Raw genomic sequence first — 26,298 nt, 5'->3', positions numbered from 1 at the left:
TATTCAGTGCACAAACCAACCATTAGCTCTCTAGAATCAGGACATCAGTGTCTCTTAGTAGCACCTTATAATTTTAATTCTTTGCTTTTGTTTCTTGAAAGGTTGCTTCTTGTCAATGTCTTGCTGTGAGGCATCTACTCTGAACCTCGATCACAGCAAGGATATAGAATTCAACAGACGAGCTCAAATAGATCCAATCTGGCAGATCTGATAGTCCAGTTTTGTCCCAGTACCATGATATAGACACAAAATAGGACTGCAGCATTCAATTGTGTGCTGGAAAGTGCCCCACTGTTGGTCTGCTGCAAGAGGAAGTACGCTGGCAATATCCTGACCTGAAAAAAATTGTCTTTTTACCCACAGAGACTATGCCAAGATTGAGATATTTTGAGCCTAGAGCAGGGAGAGACAGCCAATGGAATCACGGCATACAAAATTTATACTCTTATAAAACTCATAATACAACATGCCACAATAGTATAATGCTACATAAAGCAATTTAAAGTATTTACTCAAAGGCACAGGTATGTTCTCAGTACAGCCACCACTGAACATTTATGTTCAATACTCTGGAGAAAAGAATACTCTGAGCATGCTCTCTGCTCTTTCCTGTTTTCTAAAAGAATGTAATTCTTCATTTCAGCATCAGCATTGCAAGTCTTGAGTTTGAAAAACAAAGTACAATCATTTTAAAGACAGATCCTTTGAGGTAAACAGTCCTTTAATATCAGCTGCTTCAGAAGTCATGCTGGTCTGAAGATCAAAGCAAGACAAGCTCAGTTCAGAAGCATAATATTTATTATGAAGCCAACTGACATAGCTGGGGCAAGCAAAAAGGAACAGACAAGCTTTCAGCAAAGCAAGGTTTTCAAGCTTGTTACCATGTAACTCAAGGCCATGGATATTCATCTTAACTGGAATCAGTAATTTTTTCCGAGAAAGGGCAAGTACATCTGCAGAGTTTAAAAATTAAGCTTTTTACCATCCAAGTCAGTTACAACTGGCTGCACATCCTCATTAGCTGTTACAGTGCACCTAAGCAATATGGTCAAACAGCTTTACTGCTTCTCACACTGGTTACCCAGAATGGCAGTGCCTTACAGTGCAGACAGGATCACCTCCAAGGATTGCTTAAGGATGTGCTCTAGTCTTGCCTGTAAGAATTCCCTTAAATGTGACCAACTTGCTGCCTGTACAAACAAAAGCCCAAACGCAATGGAAAAAAACATTGTTTTCACTTCCAGTTTAATCAGCTTTAGAGTTCAGCTTTGCTGACACCTGTCAGACTGCAGCATGGCAGGAGCCATGTTCCTGCCATGACCTGGCTTGTGTGGATTTCAGGAAGAGATCCAGAAATGGACAGCTTTTCTCCAGATGCTGCCATCACTCAGTTTCTTGTTTCAAATGAGGATGAAATACTGGCAGAGTCTTCAAAAGAATCTCGATTTTTTTGGGAACTGTAACCCAACTTCAAAATGAAATAACATAAACAAATGAACTTCCAGACACGTTACTGATCAGTTTTGCACTGAACATTCTCTCAGTTAATTTAATTTTATTTTGGTATTAGTTTAGCCTGGAATATCTTCCATCATGTAAGACCTCTCTTACATTCATGAGCATATGTCCTTACAACGACAACTACTAATCACTGTCCCAGTCCAGGAGTTTTGATCAGTAAAGTGTTCACCAGTTAAAATTTAAAACCAAAAGAAGTTACACAATTGGAATGGCCAAGACATTGCTCTGCATTGGCTAGGAATTCATACATGAAGATAAGGGCACCGACCTCTATCAAAAAATTGTAAGAGCTTTGTGATATCTGTAGTTACAGGTTTCTGCACAGCATACAACAGTTGATTACAGAATTAAAAATACTCAGCAGTGTTTGTCCCTAATATAATGAAATATAAATGAATGAAAGTACCAAGGATGAATCTGGACAATCCTTTAAAATGGCTGAAATTAGTTTATTACTGCATTCATTTTTCACTAATAATGTTATTTAAATAATGTTTAACCTGATTACAAAATCAGGCAGGTGCATTTAAACCTCAGGTGCTATGGAAACGCCTTACAAAAAACTCAAAAAGCAATTTCACTTTTCTTTCTGCAACTGAACCTACACTAAAAATATTCTTCACAGTCCCTCTTAGTGGGTACTGATATTCAGAAGCATCTGCATTTTTCTTTCATTGCCAAATCATCTGACACAAATTCCTTTAAACCCACCTAAAACCCGACAAACTCTTTGTTCTAAAGAACAAAGCAACTGTTAAAGCAGGTTTCCTGGGAAACAGACACGATGGCAGAAATGGTGCTTTGCAGCCTTTCCCTGTGCCGAGCCCGATAAATGCAGAGTTATTTAAAGTAATGCTAAATTATGGACGTTGTCATTAATTACCGATGAGGTTTCATCTCCTAAAGCAAGTGAAGACCAGGACATAGTGACTTAGGGTCATTTTCAGCCAGTGCCCAAGCAGCAGACACCCAGGGACTGGGGCTTTGTTTTGTGACTCTGTTCTCTTTTCTGCTTTGCAGCACCAAAGAGCACCCATGTGGCTGCCACTCCAGAGACTGGTGTGTGACTGCCGGGTTCAAACAATTCAGGTAACAATCTGAATTCAAAAGCGCACGCCTGAAACTAAGAAATAACTGCTCTGGGGTTGGGTTTTCCTTTCCTTTCTCCAATTTTAGTTTAACCATTATGCTTTAGGAAACACTTCTTAACTATCTGCTGCAGCTGAGAACTGCCACACTGAAATTAAATTCTTTAAATTCTACTGACTTGGCACTAGGAAAAAAAAAATAAATCAAGAAGTCTGTAATTTGTCCTAATTTTCTTATACTTTCCTTTCCTATGGAAAAAGAGCCATGGAAGTAAGCTTATTTCCTACTTTTTCCCATCTCATGAGTGCATTCTGGCTTCACCTTTGAATTATTAAACTGCAAGAAAGCACTAGCTCACTGAACTATCACATGGCTGTGCTAAAGGGAAAGTTCAAAAGGAAAACTAAAGCAGTGAGTCAGCATGGGGAAGGCCACTTACAGGGCTCCCCCTGAATCACAGAATTGGATTGTGTAGGCAATCCTTCCCAAGAAGGGAAGGATTTTCCCCTCTACAAACTAATGGGGGGAAAGTGAGGAAGGATATCCTTTGCTGGCAAGTCAGAACTTACCAAGTTTCAAGCAAAAAAAAGATAATGAAAGATGTGTTCAAAACAGGTCAGGTTCTGAAGTTTAACTGGAGCAGCAAAAAGAAAAGCAGAAAAGTGGGTAATGTGCAAAGGACTGCAGAAGTGTAAGTGCACACACGAATCTTGCTGTATCTCTAGTCTGATATTGCTTAAATGGCTTCTGCTGTTTTTCTCAACCACCTTTGCTTTTCCCTGCCCTGAATTTTCCAAAACGTTATTCAGAACTGTAATATTTATTCTGAATATTATCCATTTCTCAAAGCTGCAGCTTAGCTGCACTGCCACCACATTTTGTCTTTTAAATTCACTTAGCCAATCGATGCTGCTTTTCAAAGGAGTCCTCCTTCATTTGCACTCAGCCAAGCATTCACCAAACCCCGTGCATGTAAAGATGCATTATTCATCACCCTCATATGCATATGCACATTCCTCAGCAGAAGTCTGGGCAGACATTTTGTCAGCACTCCAAATGGCTTGGCCAGTAGATGCAGTGAATATCTAGGGAGGAGACCAAGCTGGAGAAACCCCATCAAAATACACTGTGGTGGAGTAGAAAGCATCTTGCAGTGCTTGGGAGTTAAGGGGTATGAAGATGTGCTACAGAGGGGCAGAACAGAAATCAAGAGGTGCCAGTGTTTCTGTATCACTGCAGGAGTGTGCTGCTTGGCAGCAGGAGTGGAAGAGCTTGTGGCAAAGGTGGAAGAAAGAAAAACCTGGAATAAGGAAAAACTTGGAAAAGGATCAAGAAAACGCCTTGGCACCTCATGGCACAACAGTCAGGACAAATACCTTCAGACCATAGGTGTTTGATACCTTGAAGACAAAAGTCAGGCTTTCATCCCTTTCCAGCCCCACAAGAAGCACCTTTTTATCAGCTCTGGTTTTCCCTGACAAGAAGGTGGCCAGGCTGAAGGACAAGGGGGAAACAGAAAACCTTAATGGCAAGTCCTGCACTAGGTTCTTTGAATCGTGAGGTTTGCTTGTTAATTGGTCTTATTTCCATGAATAATGTGTTGGTATTTCACTCTGCCCAAATTAGCTTGCCCAAAGCTTGAGAATCAGCTCACAGGCAGACCGGCCCCCTGCTGCGTTTGGATCTGTGCCTTTTCAGCTGATTCTCCATCTCCAGAGGATATCAATTAAAGCTCTACTATATTCTACAGGCTGTGTCTGTTTGTGTCACATACACACAAAAAACTTATTTGACTGGAACAAGGCTTTAGAAGAACAACCTGCTGTGGGGAGGTTAGATAACAGGCTTTTAACACAGTAGATGCACTTCAAACCTCTCAGACCTTTGACTTCTTGAGGCTAAGACTAGAATATATCAAGGATTTTAAATGCTCTTGAAATGACATACTGCTACTATGAAAACTTTGAAACAGAGTGGATGGAGTATTACTGAGTGATAGTGTACATTGAGTCTTTAAACACATTCACCAGAAACATTAGGAGCTGAGTTTCCTCTCCTCCTCCCTCACACCAATTTGATGCTTGGCATCTCAAGTACCACGGACTGGGGATAGCATCCATTTGGCAATGAAACACCAGAATAAGGGTCTTACCTGCTCAGAGTGGGTTATTAAATTACTTTTGCTAGCAGTTAACATCCACATTCCAAAAGGAAAACCCCATACCAGTAACTAGCACACAAATCAAATATGTTAGAAGCTATCAGTGTAACTGCCAAGTCTTCAGATTCACATCCTAAAATAATGGGATAGCTGATCCTAGTTTAAAATTAATTCAGTCTGCATTATTTAGCATTTCTAATATTGGAAAGCTGGACAACCTTTGAGAAGTCCCAGTAAAGTATCAGTAAAGTATTTTCTGGGGAAGACAGCCTCTATAAAAAGAGGTATGCTAACTGGGATTAACCTATATTTAAAAGAACAGTAATCAGAATGGGACATTTCATTAACAATTTTAATTATTTCCAAATCCCTATACAGGTCATACCACATTAGCATCAAGGGCTTTTTTATTTCAGTATACTTGCAGGTCATCCCAATGAACAAGAATTCATTTCCATGGGTGGAGAACATGGCTATAAAAAATGTGTCTCTTTTTCAGCCTGAAAGCACAGCAACTTGCATCCCCCCACTCCCTATCCCCTCTCCTCTCAAGGTGAGCATTTTCATGAGCACAGTGCAGCAGCAGTGATGTAACTTTGTGCTCCAGGGACCACAGCTGCTGTCTGATGCTTTCAGCTCAGAGGAGCTGGGTTCACAACACCCTGCAGGTAACTCTGCTTTGCTCTACTCATTTAACTGAAACATTTTATTTAAGAGAATAAACTGTGAAGTTTAAATTGTAACAGAAGATAAGGAATGTTTTAAGATGATAGTCAATATCTCTTTTGTTAAACACGGGGTCAGTTTTGCCCAAAGGATTTGGCCACTGCTGGATTAACCTGAACACTAGAGGTCTGAGCAGTACAAAATTCTAATCTGGATGACACAGCAAGATAAAAAGGAAAGCTTTTTTTTTTGTTGTTGTTGTTTATTCATTTGGTTTTGCCAAGAAACCTGAGAGACTTTATCAGCCTCCTAAGAAAAGCCATAAATCCAGGCTAGCACACAGTGATATCACTTCCCCACAGTGATAAGGGGAAGAGACATTCTAAGACCCATGTATAAGCACAACTGCACCTGAGAAACTCTCTGGTGTCACATCACAAGGGTTTCCTGAAGCCCCCAGTGTGTTTTCTGTCCCCTGGGTATATTGACCTAGAATGAGTTTGTTGACCAAGTTTCCAGCCAGCACATATGTTGCTCAAAATACAGCTTCAGCAATAGCAGCTCCATTGCCTGTACCCATCAGCCAATAAATAGAAACCATCACAAAGGTTTGATATTCTGCTAGACAATGCATTCTGCTAGTCAGAGCCATTCTAGAATTAAATAGGGATATTTCTCATTTTCACAGAGTTGTAGTTGCAGAATATTTCAGAGGTGGTTTCAGCAGTACTGGAATGCCAGCTGTGTACAGTGCTGTGCGTGACTGTGCACAGCATTTAGAAAGACAGAGTTACCTCATTCTCCTGGGTGAAATCAAGAGCATCTTCCCCTGATGCAAGCAGAGAATGAAGAATCCTTTGTTTCACCTGTTCCCATTCAACCAGCATTGATTCTCGGTGATACTCCTCAGCCATGGCAAAAGTCTGTTGGTGAAGAAGAACAAGAGCTAAGGAACATATAGAAACACCCTCCAGCCTACCTCTGCTATGAATAGACAAGCCCAAAAATGAAACAGAAAATAGCAACTACATTGATCAACCAGGTCAGCCCTCAAGAGCTAATGGTGTGCTGCATGTTATTTTAACAGTCTTCCTGTTCAGGTACAATGGGATTCAGAAAGTAGGTGTACGTGGAATTAAGACAACTCTCACATACCCCCAGCTGGTAAAAGAGGGAAACTGTCTCTTCCATGGCATGGCAGCACAGGAATCTGAGCAGGAGGAAAATCAGAAGGCTTCCTTTTTTAACTCAGCAGCATACACACAATATCCAGGTTCATCACTGATCTGTGTGGCTTGTTGAGACTTAACTTCTCTAGTGACCACTAGCTTTTCACCTCCCTGCAGGCTACAAAGGTCTGACTTGCTGCATGCTTAACAAAGATGTGTGTTTATTGCCCATAGTCATTTTCAGGTCTTTAGCAGTGTGTTTTTCTTTTAAACGGGAAATAGGATAAAATAAAAATCAAAATATTAAGAGAAAATAAACCAGTGTCAAAGAATCAGGAAGTCTCTTTCATCAGGAACATAACTTGAGAAAGCATACAGGAAAATCAAATCCCAAGAAAAAATAACCTTTACCTTTAAAATGGCTGATGTGCTACATTGTCTTCAGATCCAACTGGGGAACATATGGGGGGAAACAGCTTTTCCCTCAGTAAGGGAAATATTCCCTTATTTTGGCAATAGCATTAGGATAAAGAAGATGCTTCACTACCTTTTCTGTTATTGTTGGGGTGAGACTAACAGCCTCAGGTATACCACCACAGGAAATAAGAGACTCTCCACTAATTCTAAACAGAGAATAAGCTATATTGTGTCTTCTACTTCTTTCCTGTTCACATAGCTCCATGCTGCAATGTACTTAACTAAATGTCTTGGTTGGCTAAGTTTTTCATTTCATTGCAGTTCACTGTTAGAATATTGTCAATTAATGAGCAAAACATTCATCAGAAGAAAGAATTGATAAGAGACAATGACATTTGGCAAACATTTAATTACAGTGCAAGCATGCAACTAGAGCTTAAGATTTGTGTTTCTTTGTTACATCATAAAATTCACTTTATACTTTCATGGCAGGATATAGGTTTTACCCGTACCTTCACTATAATCACAGGGTTTTAAATATGCTTCAATACTTACAGATAATTTTATGTAATTGAAATCATTTAATGATGCTTATGTACTATTTCTTATCATTTGAAAGAAACACAGGCTCAGTTCTAAACCTGATGCCTCCAGGATACATGGAGGGAAACAATCATAACACAAGCACTAGGAAGTATGGAATGACATTTCCAAGAAGGAGTTACAAGACAAACAACAGGAAGCATTTTTCCATGCTGCATAATTCAATTGTGAAAATCACTGTCCCAGAACATGACAGATACAAAAGCACAAATAGATTCAGAAACAGGATTAGATGAATTTCTTATCAGTAAACAAGTTGCTGCTCAGATGATCTTCAAAACAACTATTTGTTCAGAGGTGAAGATACAGGAGATGAAGGGGGAAGGGTAACTCTGTCTTTTTCTTACAGGTTAAGTACTGATCCCTTTCAAGGGAAGAAAACCGGACTCTGCAAACCTCTCCTGTTTCTGTTTTCCAGCAAAAACAATGGTGCTTTCTTCCAACTTACCCTCCTCCTAGACTCTTCAATGGCAGACAGCAATGCATTATCTTTTTCATTCTTCAGGAATCCCTGCAGAAAAGGAGAAACAGAGCTTCAACCAAAAAAATCAGCCTTGCACTAACAGATACATATTGTAGTACTCAGCTCTTTCAGCTCTGAGAAGTGCTCAGAGCTCTCTCTGCAGTCCAGTCCCAAGAAGTTTAAAGGTCACTTTACTTCACCAAAGGTACAGTAAGATACCCATCGAGAGCAATGTGAAAATAAAAATGCATAAATCCCCCCTTTTAATATGCATTAAATCCAAGTGAAATGTCCTGCTTCTATTCTCTTTTATCTCTGTGTCCCAGCATCTGCCTCCTCTTGCTCTCCATTTGAGGGAGCTAGGATGAAAGCTGGTAGGAGTGATAAGCCAAGATAAGATTGTTGGACTTGAGTATGCTGAAAAAAAATAAAACAGGCTTTGACTTGGCAGCTTCAGGCAGAAGTGGAGCTCTTGGAGGACCGATACAACTGTGAAAAAGAGCCTTAAAAATAGTCAGTTGTGGAAGGATGGAAATAACTAAACAGTTGGAAAGCATACAGAAAAAGTTTACCACACAACTTCTCTCCATGAATACAGCTGGAGTGGGTAAAAAAGGAAGAATTGTATTTTTAATTCTCAATATATGAGTAAATCTAAAAGAGGCCAGGTGTGTGTGAACAAACTGATTTAGATGAGCTGTTAGCTCCTAATCCCAAAGGTTACTTTTATGACCTATACTAGGAAATATAAAATGAAGTTTTAACTTTAAACAAGTAGCTGTGGGGTAAAATGCAATAGCACACAGAGACAACAATAGGATATATTTATCACATTTTAACATGCATATCTTTATTTTGAATTTTCACTGTTACATCACCAATTAAATAAATCAAGCTGATTTGTATGCCCAGACTTCAACTTAATCATTATTCAGGTCATAAAAAAGAAGAAGAAGCTTTTGTATCCCTCTGAAGTAATCAGCTATAAATTATCAACTCCATTAAGTGCTAATATCTTAAAAGCCTGTATACTGACTCCACAGCTCTAAAACCAAAAGCTGCTAACAAACCCAGAGAGAGGGAACTCAGTGGACCATGCCTTATGTTTTTATAAAGAGAAAACACAGTTGGAGCAGTGTCCAACTGAATTTGTCAGGAATCGGGACAATTTTGTGCCTTTTAGTCTCCCCATCTTCCTGCAAAGAATTCCTGCAGTGACACACAGAGATTTGGGCTTTTGGGAAAAAACATATTAATGGTAGGTCTTAGAAACTGCCCTGCAGAGTAATATATACAACCCCAAGTATCACAGAGTGATACTCAGCTCTGGGAGGTGAGGAGCAATTGAAATCTCCCCATTCTGAAGCAATCTGGCAGGACACTGTCGCATAGGTGTGCTGCTTGCTTCCAGCTCCCCAACACCAGCATGTGAAATAAAGGGCATTGCACCCTCTCCTTCTGAAATATGTAGAACAAGCATTTGAGGTACATGGGACAGGCCGTGTCCCCCTTCAGCTGGAAATAAGAAGGTGACCCCTTTCTGTACACCAGAGAGAGAACAAGCTGCCATCCTCCAAGGGACGTGCGGTGCAGTTCCCCAGAAACAGCCCTGAATTACACACGGGAGGGAGCGGTCACCCCGAGCCAGCCCATTCTTCATTTCACCAGCAGACAGGTCCTGCTTTATTTTTAGACAATGCCCACAGAGAAATCACAGTTACAACCTGAAAAAAAGGAAGCTAAATCCAGATCCTTGCACACGTCTGGGGACCAGCTATTACAGCAGCTGTCACTGAGACAAGGGCTGCCGCAGTCACCGAACTGGGCCAGGACCCAGCCTCAGCTCTGTGCAGGAGAGGGGTGGAGACGTGCCTTGCAAGGCTTGTCCCTGCCTGCATGGGTAGAAGGACTTTGGGAGGACAACGAGTTTTCTGGGTTCCTTTTTTTTTTAATTTCCCCACCTTCAACCTAAAATGGAGAAAAATTACCTGGAATTAAAACAAGCAATGCTTCTACACCTTCAGAGCACACACCAATACATGAACAGAAGAGACAGACCTGTTTCTGATGGTAGAGCTCTGATGCTGCAGAGAACAGTGTGTTAGCTGTGTTTTCACAACACTGCTAATTTTACAGGCAAAACCAGCCCATTGTCTTCAAGATGCATACCTACAGTTACCTGGATGTGATGGAGGGTGTGAGCTTGCAGAGGTCCTGGATGCCTGGCGCCCTGCTTGCTCTGTGAGCACTGGACTCCTGAAAATCCCAAGAGATACAAGTCCTATCTTTCCTGCCCTTGGTCTTCCCTTCTTTCCTTTCAGGGATGTGTGCACTAGCAGGTACCTGCCTAGAAATGTACACAGCACCGATGGTAATCAACAGAGTAACTTAAGATGTGCTTGAGCTTCCCTTGATGTCAGTAAATCCAGGCTGAGTATCTTAATGAAACCACCCAGCTCCCAGAGAGTTCTACAAGGTCCATTTAAGGGATCACATTACACCGAATGCCAATTAGAGGATGATAATTGTCTTTTTCAATCTCAAAAACTACTTCTTTAGCAAAATAAAATCCTCACATATTCCAAATAACATCTGTAATGCCTCATTAAGGAGAAATACATTTTAAAAAGGCAAATACATTTTAAAAAGGCTGCCCTATGTCTTGTGCTAAACATTATGACTCTAGCATGACAATTTCAGCTTCAGTTAATTACAGGCTAATTGTTAAACCTCAGAAGAGGGAGTTTCAGTAACTGATGCTGGAGCTCCTATTACTGCTTGTGAGAGCTGCTTCTACTTAGTTAGGCCAAATAAGAGCTCCTAGAGGTGCCACTCCAGGCTTTGGTGGCCAGAATTTCACTCGTTAAGAAAGTGAGGTGCGTTTGGCTGGCTGCAGGATTCCCTGGATTTATTGCATTGCCACCTAGTGGCGCACTACACTGTGATCACCAAACACAATTCCACGGATATACATAAATGTACACAAATGCACCTCCTCTGCATGAAAAAGCAGAGCCCCGGAGCAAGGATAGGCAGAGACATGGCAGAGATGCACTTTACCTCAGAGAATTGCTGTCCTCAGAAATCCCAGGTCACTCTAAGGGATCACGTATCTCTTAAGAAGGCTGGGCTGTGAACAGTGCTGGTTGTGCTCACCAGTTACATGTGCCCTAAAAGCTTTCTGCAGTCCCAGAGGCCAGGTTTGACTTTGCCACGAACGCTGGCAGACTGTAAGAGGATACGGAGGTGCAGCGTTCAGCACGCACGGGGAGTGCACGGCCCACAAAGCAGAAGCTGCCTTCTCAGGGGAGGTGCTGCTGATTGTACAACGAGTAACAGACATTGCTTCATATTCAGCATCCAAAGAGAAAAAAAAGCGGGAGGAGAACAGAGATTATTGTTAGGAGACAAAAGGCTATTTCACAGAGGCAGATGGCAAAGATAGGAACAGCCAACACCAGCACTGCTGTAATCTCAGAGGTGAACACCTCACCTTGCAGCTCCCCCTGCACAAGCTCTGCCAGTGCAGGGATCCCAGTGTAGCCTGGATTTTGCTTGAAAACGAAAATCTTACTTCCCTGAGGCAGGTTTATGCAAAAAGCTCACAGAGCCTTAATGTCACATCACTCTGCCCTCCTTTAGTGAGTAGCTTTTGATTTTCCTCTCTTTTACTGTCTGACTCCCACACATCCTTCCTGCATCTAGTTTGGAAGGGAAGCAGCATAACTCTTCTCCATCACAGTTCTTTGCAGCACTCACTGCTGACTATTTCCCACACACCATTTGTACAATATCCGATGCGATGGTGTTTGCAAAACAGGGACACAGGCACAGAAACACACCCACTCTCACACCTTCGGGTTCCCGCTTCTCGCTCAGTCCCGCTTACACTTACACGTCTACTGACTCTCAGCATCTTTCCTAAGCACATTCCAGATCCTCCTGGATCTCCTACACCTTGAATTTCAGCCTGATCTCACAGTCTGCCCTTTTTGCTGAAATCCAGCCTCACCCTGCTTCCCTCGATGATAGTTTGTAGAAGTGGCCCCACAGTGGAAGGGCAGGGCAGGAGCCCTGGCAGCCTGTGCTTGCTGCACCAGTATCTCTCATCTCAGCCACAGACTGACACAGGCTGGTTTGACAGCAACCAGCACCTGCCTTGCTCCAGCCTGAATTACAGCAATTCATTATCAGTACAAAAGGGCACACTGCACACACCAATGGTCCTTTCTGACAGGAGACTGAAAAGTCTCTTCCATTTACTGCAGTAAATGAGGTTAGTAAACTCTCCTGGCTGAGAGAAGTCTCTTAATTACTTTCATCAGCCAGGCCATACTTTTAATACTTGATCTTAGTATTCAAGCTGTCAAGAGAAGGCGAGTGTTGCCAAATAGTATATTGAGGCTTTGGATGGTGACAGCAATGGGTACTTTTTCACTGGCACAGAAAGAAAGAAGAAAATGAAATGAACAATCTGGGACCATTTCAAGTCAATTGCTCTTTGATTAAAATATTTCCAAGTGCTGGATTTCCAGTAGATCCAGTGAATCCAGCAGGGACAGTTAACAAAAATCACTCTGGCAACTCCAGGTGAAGCACCTGAATTTATTATTTCTACTAGCAATTCTAAGAAACAATTTGCTAAATACAATCCTACTGAAAACATGGATACTTCTGAGCTTACTCCTGAGGTAGACTCCTGGCACAACCCTCCTGGTCATGTTCTCTCTGGAAACAGAAAAGGAAGCAAAACTACCTGTCACTTTTTAAATCTAAATTATTGTTTGTGCTGACACAAGCATCAGAGCTTGCTGGCTAGCTTTAAATAGGCCAAAGGGTGAAGAGTCATGGCCAAATATTGTATTCCTGAGGATGGCAACACACCAGTGTAGCATGGGCAGTGTTTCAGTCTATTCACTCTCCCTTTGTATGTGTGACACCACCACGTGGAATACAATATGGAAGCTTCCATAGATCTCCCATGATTTGTTTTTCAGAAAGCATCAGGTTTTTTGAGCTAAAGCCATGCAGATAAGCAGCTTCACTGCATTCTTTGGCCTGTGCAATACTGTGCCCTTCAAAGCAGCAAGGCAGATGCCCAAAGATCAGCTACCAAGCACAACGAGCCAAGAGCATTTGTGAAATTGGCTTCCTCCTTGGAGAGCTTCAGATGGCAAAACTGCTATGGGGCCAAAACAGACAGAGGGCAGAGAGGAAGGTAACCCAAAGAAGGGTTATTTTCACCAGTCAGTATCACTTCAAAGCTGCATGAGAGGCAAGGAGTGCATCATTGTACACAGACCAAAAGGTCCACTGGAAAGGACAGTCTGACGAGTCTCATGCCATAGCTCTATACATTGTTCAAGTTAAGGATTTAGCAATACAAAATTTGCCTAGCCTAAGACAGCTGCACTTGTCAAACTAAAACATACATTTCTCAACTTCCTTACCATCATGTTTAGAGTGGGAAATCCTGTAACATTTTTAATTCCCTGTTGACTGAACAGAAGAAGCAGGGAAAAACCAGAAGGCTTTAGAGTTTGATAAGACCTAAGAGCCTGTTGTTGCATCAGAGACTTTCAAAGCAACAGCCGTGTTGAAGCTGAAAAGGGAAAAGCACATAGCAATAACTAGAACACAGAACTGTGCTAATACAGCCAAACACTGGGCTTGGGGAAAATCTGCTGCTCTGCTACCTGCCTTCACAGGGGTCAAATCACATCCCCCCGTGCACTGTGACCTGTGCTACACACTTGTAGCCAATACTCATGGATCAGCTGGTTTGAGAGTCAAGCTAGGAGAGTTCTTCCCCACCCTGCAAGCCAATAGCCTTTGAGTGGCAGTAAATCATTAAAATATACAAAGCCTGGCTTCATCTCTGCCTCCTTGCGTGACTAGTAGCAATTTTAAAGATTACTTCAGGGTTTTTAAAGTGGCTTCCTGCTCCAGCAAAATCAAATTTTGCAGAGCTGCAATACTGTCTTCCTTTCGTGATGGAGAAGCAGCAACCTGGGCCTCACACCAGCAGCAGCAGGAGTCAATGCAGGCCAGGCTGGAGCCCATGCACAGTGCAGAACAAGAGAGGCACCTCCACTTGCCCACAAGGCTCTCCCTGGGGCTGTGTGCACCATGGAAGATGCACAGAACAGCCTTTCCTAGAGACAAGCACTGGGCAGGAATGGGCCTCCCCTACCTCGCCATGGGCACACGTTGATGCAGTCACCAGGTTTGCACACAGTCTTTAATCCGTGTTACAGAGTGAGCCTTAAGCAAATATTTACAAAGAGCTCTCTGCTGCTGGTTAGTGCCTGCAATGCAAAGATCTAGGACTCTTTTCTGTATTATTTTACTGGTTCAGACTGTTTGATTTGTGAAACTTATGCAGTTTTCACAGTAATCTTAAGACGGTATCCAGGAACATTGGATTTTGCTGTGTTGGATAAATATCATTATTCCTTCTAGCCATGACAGGAGAAACTCAAACTGCTGAAAGAAGCATTCCTTGGGAAAATCACGGATCAGCTCTAACATAAGCAGGGGCAGATGGTGCACGCTCTTTGACTCTTGCTGGGCCTGTTTGAATCTGGCAAGTGAAGACTGGAAATGCGTTCCTCAGACATACAGGCTTGAAGGGAAGAAATACAAACACCTCCAAGCACTCACTTCAGCCAGGACACCATCCAATAAGCATGGAAGGCTTATACCAAACCATCACTTAATATCAAACCATCCCCAGCACTGAGAGGCATCACCACATCCCACACCCAACCGCCGTCCTCCAAAACACGTCTGCAGCATGTGGCTCGGGAGAGCTCGGGTATCTGCAGTGAATAGAAATAAAATTTACTATGAAACATACCGGAAGCACAGCTTTATCATACTGGAAATGTCTAGAAAAATACCACTGCTCAGATTTCCTGCAGCAATATTGTGCCAGGCACTCAGCAGCGCCAAAATCGAACTCTGCTATGTGGCACTGCTTGTTCTGTGTATAAATGGAGATCATCACTGCTGGCAAGAAAGATGACTCTGCTTAATTTTAGTTTCTTCTAATTCAACACAGGACGCTCAGTGAGTTCATGCACTATGAGATTTCAGTATTTCATTTAAAACTGTACTTATATGTGGCTTAACTCCTGACATAACATGAAAACTCATTGCAGCATTCCTGTGTACTTTTGATTTTTTTAAAAATATGTCAGAGACCTTTCCAAGATTTAACAAATCCAAGTGAAATTAAAATGAATGAAGTAGGACACGAGTTTTAAAAAACACCACAATATATCAACCATTGCAATATACATAATTCATATACTGCTTACACAGTGTACCTAATTATTAAAATATTAGTAATTATCCATACTATTTGTTCTGTCTTTCCCCTCCATCACAGTGAAATCAACAGAACTTCAATTACACAAGTTAGTTTCTCATTCTTAGACTCTAAAAATTGTTGCCTTGTCATGTTGGGCTGCACAGTGCATGGGAATGCTGTAGGTTTTTTTCCAAGTCACAAAGACTTTAATGGCATAAACCCAAGATAATACATTTCTTAATCCAAAATTTTGCAGCAAAGTTGATTAGAATGAAGTTCTCTTTCACATACAATCACCAGCCTGCACTGCACAGATCATTTTTGACAGCAATTGTTAATGCAACACAAAAGTAGTGTAAACAACAGTGCTACTTTCTCTAGTGATCCTGTCTTCCTCCTTAGGCATATACTCATTTTTCTTCTCCCTGTAGTATAACTGGGAGTGGTTCAACAACAATCCCAGGTCCTATCAAGGTACAAAGCACCAAGGAGATCTGTGCAATAACAAAACAAAGTCTAGAATAGTCCTAACCTGCTAAAAGATCATGCAAAGAACAGGAGGAGTAACAATGAAAAAAAAACCTAAACTAAAAATCTAAACTATAAAGATATTACCATCTTTACATTCCTGAATGTTTTTATCAGGAATATAAACACCTTTGTGTTTTATTAATTGAATAAACATAAAAATGAAAATTACAAAGAAGGTAGAGAGACTCTTGCCAGCCAACTGTGGCAGCAGGACTCTACATTACTCTAGAAGGAGCTTGTTCAGCTGGTACATTACACCTGAAAACACCTCAGATGGCGTTTCTGTTTGTCTTAATCAAGACAAAGAAACCAAAATGTCACAAAGGCAATTAAATACAGTGCTACCTCACTTGGAATTACGACTTCTTGAGTGAGGGAATCTCTCCACACAGATCAGGCCAGCAGGAGCAGCAGGACTCACGGAAAGCCCATCTCCTGTGGCACCGGCATCAGCACAGAGCAAACAGACCACACAGTCTGAAACCTGAGCTCATTCATCAAGTTCCAAATATACGGACTACCTGTTTTTCTTGACATTTTTGAAGGGGATCAAGAGGCATGACCTTAGTGTGGGGCTTTCTCAGTGCTATGGTGAGTGGCTACAGCCTCTCCCCTGCGCTATACAAGTCCTCGCATTATGATCCTGAATAAAAAATACAAGCCTACAAAAATCACAAACGCGTCAAGAGATCCACAATCAAAACTCAAGACTTTGCCTCTTTTTTGGAATTTAAGTAAATTAAATTATGAGATAATTCCAGTGGGTTTGAGATCCACAATGCAACCCCAGAGTAAAATTTTTTATAGTACGCAAACGAAGATAAGTTCTGATCATCCACTAGAATAAGCCGCTATACCCACCTCTCCGGTATCATACTTTTTAAGGGAATACTGTGAAAAAACCTACAGATTCCAATGATTTAATACCTTCACTGTACAGTCTTATCTGAGGCTGTAATGTAATACCTCTTGCTGGAAACATGCTCTCATCAGGCAGAATGCCCTCAAATCAAGCCATCGAAACCAATTTCACTGATGACGCCATTTTCTTATTTCTTTCGCTGCCATTTTAGCATCGTGGTTACTCCACATTTCCTCGAGAAGTAGCTGTGCGTTCTCCCTGCTCTAAGAGGAAACCATGCTCGAATAACACGGTGACAAATGAAACCTGTATGCTGAATTTCTGCCCGTGTCACGTCCCTGCATGGCAGGGGCAGGGACGAAGCACAGTTGCCACTGCAGACCACACCTCAATTCCCTGTACTGGGAGCTGGCGAGGAGTCTCCTAAGAAGGTGCAAGCTGAAAAAGCAGCCACTGGAAATCCACGGACACCACAGGAAAAATTGATACAACTGAGGAAAGAGGAGTGTCCACCTCTGTATCGCTCCAAACCCCACAGAAAACACTGGCTAGTAAGGGAGTAGTTTGAAAAGAGAAGCAAAAGGCATAAAGGAGGCACACAGACAAGCTTGCAGTGTCTGCTGTTGGACTAATTGTATATTAGCATTAACATTCAGGCAACCACAAAAACCCACTAACCTAGCAGCAGAGAATTCATTTCTCAGTATCACATCCAAAAGCCAAACAGCCACCCCAATCAATCAATCAATCAATCAAGTCATTCCTTATCCCAAAATGACATTTCTGATGGATCACCAGCAAGAGGGGCAAATTATTAGACAATCCTGCTACTCATTAACACCCAGCCTCCTCTAATTCACTTCTAAAATTTTATTGCAGTCCTTCAGTCCCCCCATCCCTTGCCCCTTGCTAAGTGCTTTATGCTTCTGTTTGTCTGACTGGGAATGTGTAACCTTGCTGTTTGCGAGAAACAGGGATGCTCTCAGGATTTTTTGAAAACCAAAACATGATTGATATTTCCACATCTTTTCCTTTGCAATTTCAGATGAGTTGAAACAGTTAAATGCCTTCGAGTTAGTCTGAAACTGTAGGTAAAAAAACAGTAATGAAAAAATCGGTTCTCTTTACCTCCTCTGGATTCAAGTAGTGAGCCTGGCAGCACTGAGCCTGACACTGTCCCTGTTCTCAGGCTGACTCAAGCGGAAAGATTTCGGCTGCTGTGCCCCCATCCCACAGCTGAAAGCCTGCATGCTGACTCCCTGAACGTTCCTGAGGAGCATGAGTTATCTTTCTGCTCCATGAAAAGAAAAGCCAAGCAGCATCTTTCAGCCTCCATCTGCATTTCAGACAGAAAGCGAGGCAGGCAGCGAATGCTCATTGCCTCAAAGGGACAACGCCTGCTTCAGACATCAAAATCCTGTCAGCACTGGAAATGCGACAACCAAGTTACACCGGGATGCACACCCTGAACCAGCATGGGTGGCTTAGCCCAGTGCTGTACCTCCACAAAAGGGGTTCCTATAACATTTCTACTGCAGTTTGAAGTCTCTCAGAAAAACCCATACAGGGAAAGAAAACCCTTCCCAAGTTATATTTACTTTATTTCGCTTATAGTGGCTAACATGACAAAGAGACAAGATTACATTCATTGTAGTGTGAAGAAGAATGTAGGCTGTTTTTTCTTTTTAATACACACTGGAACGTCAAGAAAATGTGCAAATTTGAAGTTCAGCCCTCTTAAATAACATGAGATGATTTGGCAAAATCATCCACCTGAGTTAAAAAAAATAAGCCCAAGTTAGCTACCCCATTCTTCCTCAGTATTTGTAAATAAATCATAGCTACTTTGTTCACCTAATAGCTATTTTCAACATAACACCTTATCCCCAGGATAAATATAAATATTTTATTGACAGTGAAAGCAAGCAATTTGGAGTTCATACATGTCACGATATCTTTAAATCCTGAATTTAAACATGCCATGGTCTTTAGAAATGGTTTTTCTTCACTACATTACTGATACATTTTACAAAGTTAATTATTTAAATTACATATGAATTATTAATTACAGATCATTAAACTAAGAAACATAAGTCTGGAATATACCTGTTATAATTATAGAACTTATATTTTAAAATGTTAGATATTAAAGAGCTCAGAGAGAAAAGCATACACTCAAATTCTCTGCTGCAATAAATATGTTACAATAAACACTTTATCCTTTTTCAGCTTATTTCTCCTATTGTGTAATAAACCTAAGGTTTAAACTTTCCAGACTTGGGGCATGAGGCCGGTGTGCTGAGGATACACCACAGACAATAGGTTTCCATTTTTCTCCTCTGGCTGTACTCCACCCTGGCTAAGGAACGGTCTAGCAGTGCATGCCTTTATTTGCGCCTTGCATTAACAAGGCACACAAGCTTTCGGACTTTAATGTAAATTAAATGTCAAGTGCAGATGCTGCCAACAGATATCACGGAAAACCCTGCTATAAGAGACCTATAGCTAATTATTCTTTACAGTGGCTCAGTCATTCTTTTCATACATTAATTTATGGAGCTTAGTTGAAGTCTGTCTCCCACCCACTTCAAACAAAGGAAAATAATTTGCCACACTGCACTAACTGCAAGGATAACTGAGCCGTATCCCATACGGGGTCAGTGGGGATGGGATGGTTTGCTCTATCTTTTTACACAGGCAAACCACACATTTAATTGTCCTTTACTTGATTTTTTTGCTGAGCTGCTTTGTGGAAAAACCCCTCTTTGCACATGTAATCTGGTTGGAGAGAGGCAACTTTTTGGCCATGCTATGCCACTGTTCCGCATCTTCCCTCTGAGCATTTCTCAGTTGATAAAAGGAAGAGTGCCGAACATGGCACACAGGCAGCTTAATATTTGGGGCAGGGCACCCCAAAGGAGGCAAGTCACTCTACTGCAGGAGCCCAGGTGCCATCCCAGCACAGTATGTTTTATTGAACTGCTTCCTTCCGTATACAAAAATAGAACTGAATGAAAAGGAGAAAAATCAACCCACCCGGTACTTCTGTCCCCCTACCAAAGCCAGGCAGAGCTCCCGGTTTCATGCAGCCTCTAAGTCCCCAGATCAGAGAGTATTAAATGAGCTGCCACCCACCCAGCTAGTCATGACCAACACATTTATGTAAAATGTTAATTCCCTGCTTCCCTTTACTATGACTTTACTGGATTAACCCTGTTCATAATGTATCCTATTCACTTGAACAAGAGGTGGGACCTAGGCTACAAACTCCAGTTGACTAAGTAAATATGCTTTCACCACCTCATTTAAGAAATTAACAAAAAAGAAGCAAATCTCTACATATCTTCATTTGCTTTGAAAGAATAGAAATATTTTCTCTCTTATTTTTGTCTTACACTTGAAATCCTTACTTCAAAATAAGATTCAAGAAAGTTTAACGTGTCTTCTAAATAAATCATAAGTGCACATGTAAGAACAGGGGAAACAGAATGGACCAACATCTCTGCACCACAATGAAAAGCAGGAGAAAAAAAAATCATAATCATGTAGCATCTTTATTTTTTGTTTAAAATACTTCCATAGACTTTTCATAGCCTAGGGAAGAAAAATCAGGAATAAAGGCATTCAGAAAGTTATGCTACTGTATTTCTGCTTAAATGAAAAGCAAAGTCAGCAATGTCAAGAGGGTCTTTAAAAAGGCAACACAAATGAAACCCAAAGCAGACGCTGGACTGCCCCACCCAACAGCTGCTCTAGCGAAGAACATTGGAAGGTAAAGGCACAGACCTTCCCATTTCTTTTCTGTGAGCAAAGGACCTTTTCTCCAAAACTACCCACCTGTTCTCTTTCATTACTCTCTTACAAATTAAAACAACCTGCAGCAAGAGTACAAAGAAAAACCGCCATAAAAGACACCTGAAGGAAAACTCTCTCTTATCAAAGCAAGCTTTTTACCCTCATTTTATATATTTTAAAAGACAGACATTCCTACCTGTAGATCTCAGTACTGAGGAGTTACAAACCTGTTAATGCTGGCTGTTAACTGCCACACTTCAGCTGCCTGATATTTAGGCTTACACAGCTGTATCTATCTCTATTAATGTTCAAGTATTCTCATCTTAAAAAAAATATATATAAATCAAACCTGCAAGTCCTGAAATGGCTGAGACAGTCAAGAGTCCAGCAAGACAATAAGAAAGCAGCTGCTTTCCACGGCTGAACACCACTGCCTGTAAAGCATCTATATATTTTTTTCCAGTGGTGCTTTATTCAAATTCTAGGAAAAGCATCAGTCTGAAACCAGTAACTGATGGGAGTAACAGTTTATAGGTTACAGAAGGATATTTTATTGTTAACGGACTGTACCATGTAGGAATTAGGAGGGGGTGAGGCGGCAGGCAGGCAAAAGCAGAGAGATGCTACTATTTTTTTTTCCCCGAGCCGCTGCAATTACCCTGATGTGAATTTTTGATGACTTCCGACATATTGCATGGTTAATAATCGTTTCAGCTGTCATGTTTGGTTAATGTGGAAAATGCATTTGCTGCATTGTGATGCAGCACTCCAGCCACAGATTGTAACACCAGTTGTGAAGCTATTCCCTTAACTGAGCTGCATGAATTTGCACATACCATGAGGCTGAAATAAATGGTAGTTTGATTTTTATACAGCAACTGAAAGCTTCTGCCATTTTAGACCTGCAGAGCTGTTGGTACTACTTGTACAGGCAGATAATTTTACTGCATATTAATTGCTGTCAATGCCCTTTAAAGGGGAGCTTTGATTCTCCATTGTTTTTGCTGTGTTTGGTTATTCAGCAGTTAAAAGACTGAGATACTATTTATGTTAAACATCGCACATTTTTGTAGCTTTACACAGGTTATTTAATTGTAAGCATATATACATCAATGAAACTGTCACCACTACAGAAATGCAGCCTTGTTATTCATAAAGGCTCAACCTACTTCTTCCTCCATATGATACTTAAGAGTGTGTGTATATATAACCTTGTCTTACAAATGATTGCACATGAGGTGTGAAAATAAAATGATTGCACGTAAGGGGTGAAAATATGCTGCTTACAATCAAATAAAGAGAATTTTATTTGCAAAGTACCACTTCTTCACCTACACTTTAAACATCAAACAGGAAAGTATAAGGTTACATAAATACTTGTGCGTTCCTTTCATTGTCACCAAGAGAAAAACAATGCTGCAAGCAATCATGCAATTACAAGAGGAGATGTAAAACAGCAGAGATGAAACCATGCTAAGAGCCAGTCACCCGATGATTAAAGTCAGGCCAGTGTATTCCAGCAGTCAGGTGATGGTGCCATCATTACAGTGCAGAAAGCCACGGAAAAATCGAGAAACAGACCACCCCCATCCTCAAGAAAAAAAATTAGAAGCACCAAAGGAATAAAGAATGCACTTGCTAATATGCCAAACGTACAACCATGAAAAAGCATTTCACAGAATGTGTGTGTAACACTATTGGGAAGTTACTGTCACAGGTCCCAAGTGCACATTTAACCCATGGTGCCAACCCAGCTCCAGTCTGCAAACTGCTGGTGACACTCCTAAATTCAAAGTTCATTCTTTTTAAATTCCAGAACAACAGCCCTGCTGCCACATCACTTCATTTCACAGTTCAGTAATTCTGCTCACAAATGCACATCTTCAATTTGCAAACACACACACGCAAAAAAAATCCAGACTTGGGATGTCTGCGTTTAACGAAGAACAAAAAGCTATCAGGAGAATGTTTTACTGTGCATGAACACTGACATACCTACAGAATCACCACCAATTCATTCTTTCCACTTCTGTTTTAATTTAAACACTGCAATGTCTATGTTAGACATGAAATATCAGAAAATATGCTGCAGGACATTTTATATGGTAAAAACAGGAGTCTCTGAATTAACATTGTACTCTCTGGTTTGGGAGCAATTCCCATTAACAGGGTTATGTCTGCAGAAGGTGCTCTGTGGCTCAGGCTCGCCTACCCCAAAGGCATCGATGCACCTTGCACAATTCAGAGTTTTGCAGGTGGCAGAGTGATCTCTTACAGTGTGTTTTGGCTTTGAAATTAACAAACTTTATCTTAAAGGTAATTTTCCTCAAGTGACTGCAAGGAGCAGTCCCTCCCTGCTTGCGACCAAATCAACACTGAATATCTGAATCCTCCCACCAGGCATTTCATGAGTGGAGAAGACAGGCCTGAGTCCAACATTCTTAGAGGAAAACTGCTGTCAGTTGTATTGCAGGGAAAATTATTGATCACAACCAGCTACACCCCATAGTGCAGGCAAAGTCCCTTTTGGGAGAGGAAGGTTAATACATTTGCAGGGATAATTTAACTCTGGCATTCCTCCTGCATTTCTGAGCATCCATGTCTGGCACCATCGCTGCTGCTGGGCTTGCTTCAGTAACTTGCCACTCACCTCACACACACTGCTCTGGTTTTGATGGCTTCTCCCCCTACTTACCTCTAGTCTGCACAACCCACTAGAGGTGCAGAGACAGAAGCACCAAGGATACACAGAGCTTTTGCTTCCTAGCCAAACTCTGAAACAGGTAAAGGTACCTGGAGGGACAGTCGACTCTTTAGGACAGACAGCAGCCCCCCACGGATTTCAGCAGCACAATCATCCATCTGGAGCTGCTAGCCACAACTTTAAAGATGCTGCTTTTCTCAAGAGACATTATCTGTTATTTTCTGGCGATATAATGCTACTGCAGAAGCTCCTTGCAACTGCAGCTCTGTGCATTACAATCAGCACGATTATATATCTGTACTTTGTTTTACATATTGCATTAGCAGGGAAAGCCTTCCCGTGTAGCTCAGCACAGCACTGTCTCCCATTACCTATGGATTTCTTAAAGCAACAGCTCTGAAGCATGTTATCAGAAACTGCCCACCCCAAATGGCTGTTAGTGTAAACAACTGTGAGTGCTAACCCAGCTAAGATGTCGGAGCTGCTATCTGTTTCACTGGCAATCAATTTAGTGGAGCGTTCAGTCAGCTCACGCATCAATCACTTCTGCACTCTGATGTGACTGTGGGAGGAGAAGAGGGAAAACTACTGTTCAGGGCTGCTGGGCCCCAGCTAAGGAAAACTGCAAAAGTCTTCCTTCTGAGTAGAAAGCATCATCTCTCTAAGAGAATGACAATGCAGAGAGAACACAGAAGCCACTGGAGTAAGAATATCTGTCTCTGGGTCACGATTACTCCCCTCACTATTTCTGGGTGTTCACAATGACCTCCTGCCTTGTAGGTAAAGCTTCATCTCTGGAGTGTGGGAGATTCCTTCATCATGACTACAAAAAAAAAAAAATCAAAAGATGCAATCACCCATACCTTAAAAAAAAAAAAAAGACAAAAACACCAACAAACCATAAAACATGGTAGCCTGCAATCAACGATATCATCTCCTTTTCTTTCAGTCTTGCACTGGACAGGGATAAGGTGGAGAAGAGGACCAGCATCTCTGGATCTGCTCCTGTATCAGTGCTGTTTTGAAGCTCTACAGTTTCAATGTCTGCTATTGCCGGTGAGCATTAGCCAGCAAAATTGAGAGACATTGCTGGCAGTGAGTTGTAACAGTGATAGCTCCTTCCCAAAATTTCTTCTCTGCTCAATCCAGCAGTGTAGCAGCAGCAGCAAATACTGCACTGTCATACTGGCTCTGGAGAAAGTCTTAAAGCTGGTCCTCTCTGCAAGGCCAGCAGGGTGATTATCCAGCATTAATGACAGGCGAGGTCTCTTCCTCTGTCTTCAGCTCTGCACACTCATCCTACCCCTTCAGAGGGATGCAGAAAGAACAGCCAGAGAGTTCAGGAGTCCAATCCAAGCAGGTTGTGGTGAAGAGAAGAGGAAGAAAACCCAGGCTAACGTTTCAACATCAATATGGTTATACTCACACACAAGCACAGCAGAGCAAAAAGTCAGGTTGAGTCTATCACGATGCTACTGGCCTGTCTAGCAGGGAATTTGGGCTTTGTTGCAAAGGGCTAACTTACAGGGACTAAGACAAATGAGCCATCCAGAGTCAAAACAAAAACTAGAACAGGGAAGTGACCAGGTCCAGTAACATGCAGTATCATCATCACAGGAGCCATCCTCCATCAGGGGAAAAACCACCAACACACTCACTAGGAGTTGCTGGCTTGTTAGAGAGCTCAAAGGAAACCTGAGTTTCAACACAGCTTCAGAACTAAATTTCTACCAAACAAGAGGCAGGATGTAAAGGCAGAGAGCAGGAAACACCCCTGAGAGAACCGATTGGGGACCAGTGCTTTGTGTGACCAGGCAGATACAGGGAAAGTGAAACAAATCCTGTAAAATTAGAAGAGTGCTGGTCCCAAGCAGAGGAGAGGTGGGGGGAGCCCAGCCAAGCAGAGGATTAGCACCAACACTGGCAGTGCTGTTACTGCCATCCACACCCCAATTAGTGGTATCATTTGTCCGGATGAATGGGGAACTTGCACTCAATTCGGCAATTTGACAGGGTGTCACTGAACTACCTCACGTCCATATTTATCCAAGAGGCAAGTGCAGGAACCAGTTTTAATTAGAGCCTGTTTGACAAAGAACCGAGGGTATTACCCATGCTCTCACCATCAAGCGATAATTGAGATGTAATCGTTTAAACAAAGAGCAACAAGTGTCCATTTACCCAAAGCCATTGTTAAATATCCACTAGGAGATTATTTTCAAAATTATAATGTGCCATGAATATGCAAACCACTTTCCATCTTTAGCATTGAAAAGAATAATCACCTTTTAAAAAAACTCACACCACCAAAAACCACAACTGAAAGCCAAACAGCTATTTTGCAGCAGAATTTGAGGAGTGCTTTAAACATGCCAATGCTAATTTAAAAGGAGGGGGGAGAGAAGTGATGGCTCTGCTTTGGGGCCATTAAACTCTGTCTGGAAAGCCCTCTTTTGTACAGCATTAGCCTGCTGTAAGTCTGTAATTATGAGGAGAATGTGTTAATTTTTAATTCAGATTGCTAACCCCTTTTTTATGTACAAACCCTGCATGTCAATCCCTCTTGCAGATGACTGTAAGCACCGACATGACCAAATTCAACCCTCGGTGGTAAAAGCACACTCTCCCTGGGAGGTTTGGCACCGTGCTTTGGAAAGCAGCTCAACCTCGTAGTGAAATAGCTCTTTTATAAACCTGTCACCCCAGCATCGTGGCAAGCAAATCCCCTCGACCCACAGCCTATTAAACCAGAACCATATGGCCACTGATATTCACACCTTCATTTCAGCATTCCTCTGTCTGGCTACTGAAATTCTAACACAGCTTCACAGGAAGCCTGAATTCCCACGTCCCTCACATTCCCAAACGCAGGGAAGCACAGGATGAGGAAGTTAACCTAACACTGCCTAGAGGCCCACACCAAGTTAATAGCTGTCAAACACTAAGCCCATCTTTCATCTCTTCTGACTCCTACTGATGCCAGCAATCCACAGAGGAACCTG

The 26,298-nt window shown here is 41.8% G+C and overlaps 1 protein-coding gene across 4 annotated transcripts in view; it reads right to left on the bottom strand.

The window, feature by feature from the left end:
• Positions 1-26,298, bottom strand: part of NUP93 (nucleoporin 93) — a 74,475-nt gene that overhangs the window by 20,023 nt on the left and 28,154 nt on the right. For 3 of the 4 annotated variants that reach the window (XM_036390225.2, XM_036390227.2, XM_036390226.2), the window contains exons 4-5: positions 8,075-8,137; positions 6,232-6,360 (exon numbers count right to left, since the gene is read on the bottom strand). In XM_036390225.2, the coding sequence (XP_036246118.1) occupies positions 6,232-6,360; positions 8,075-8,137 (192 nt within the window). Of the gene's footprint in view, positions 1-6,231; positions 6,361-8,074; positions 8,138-20,941; positions 21,073-26,298 lie in introns of those variants that run through there. The other variant, XM_036390228.2, reaches the window with a different exon arrangement.

This window comes from Molothrus ater, chromosome 12 (genome assembly GCF_012460135.2).
Source record: "Molothrus ater isolate BHLD 08-10-18 breed brown headed cowbird chromosome 12, BPBGC_Mater_1.1, whole genome shotgun sequence".
Taxonomy (NCBI): domain Eukaryota; kingdom Metazoa; phylum Chordata; class Aves; order Passeriformes; family Icteridae; genus Molothrus; species Molothrus ater.
This window is presented reverse-complemented; position numbering and strand designations above follow the sequence as displayed.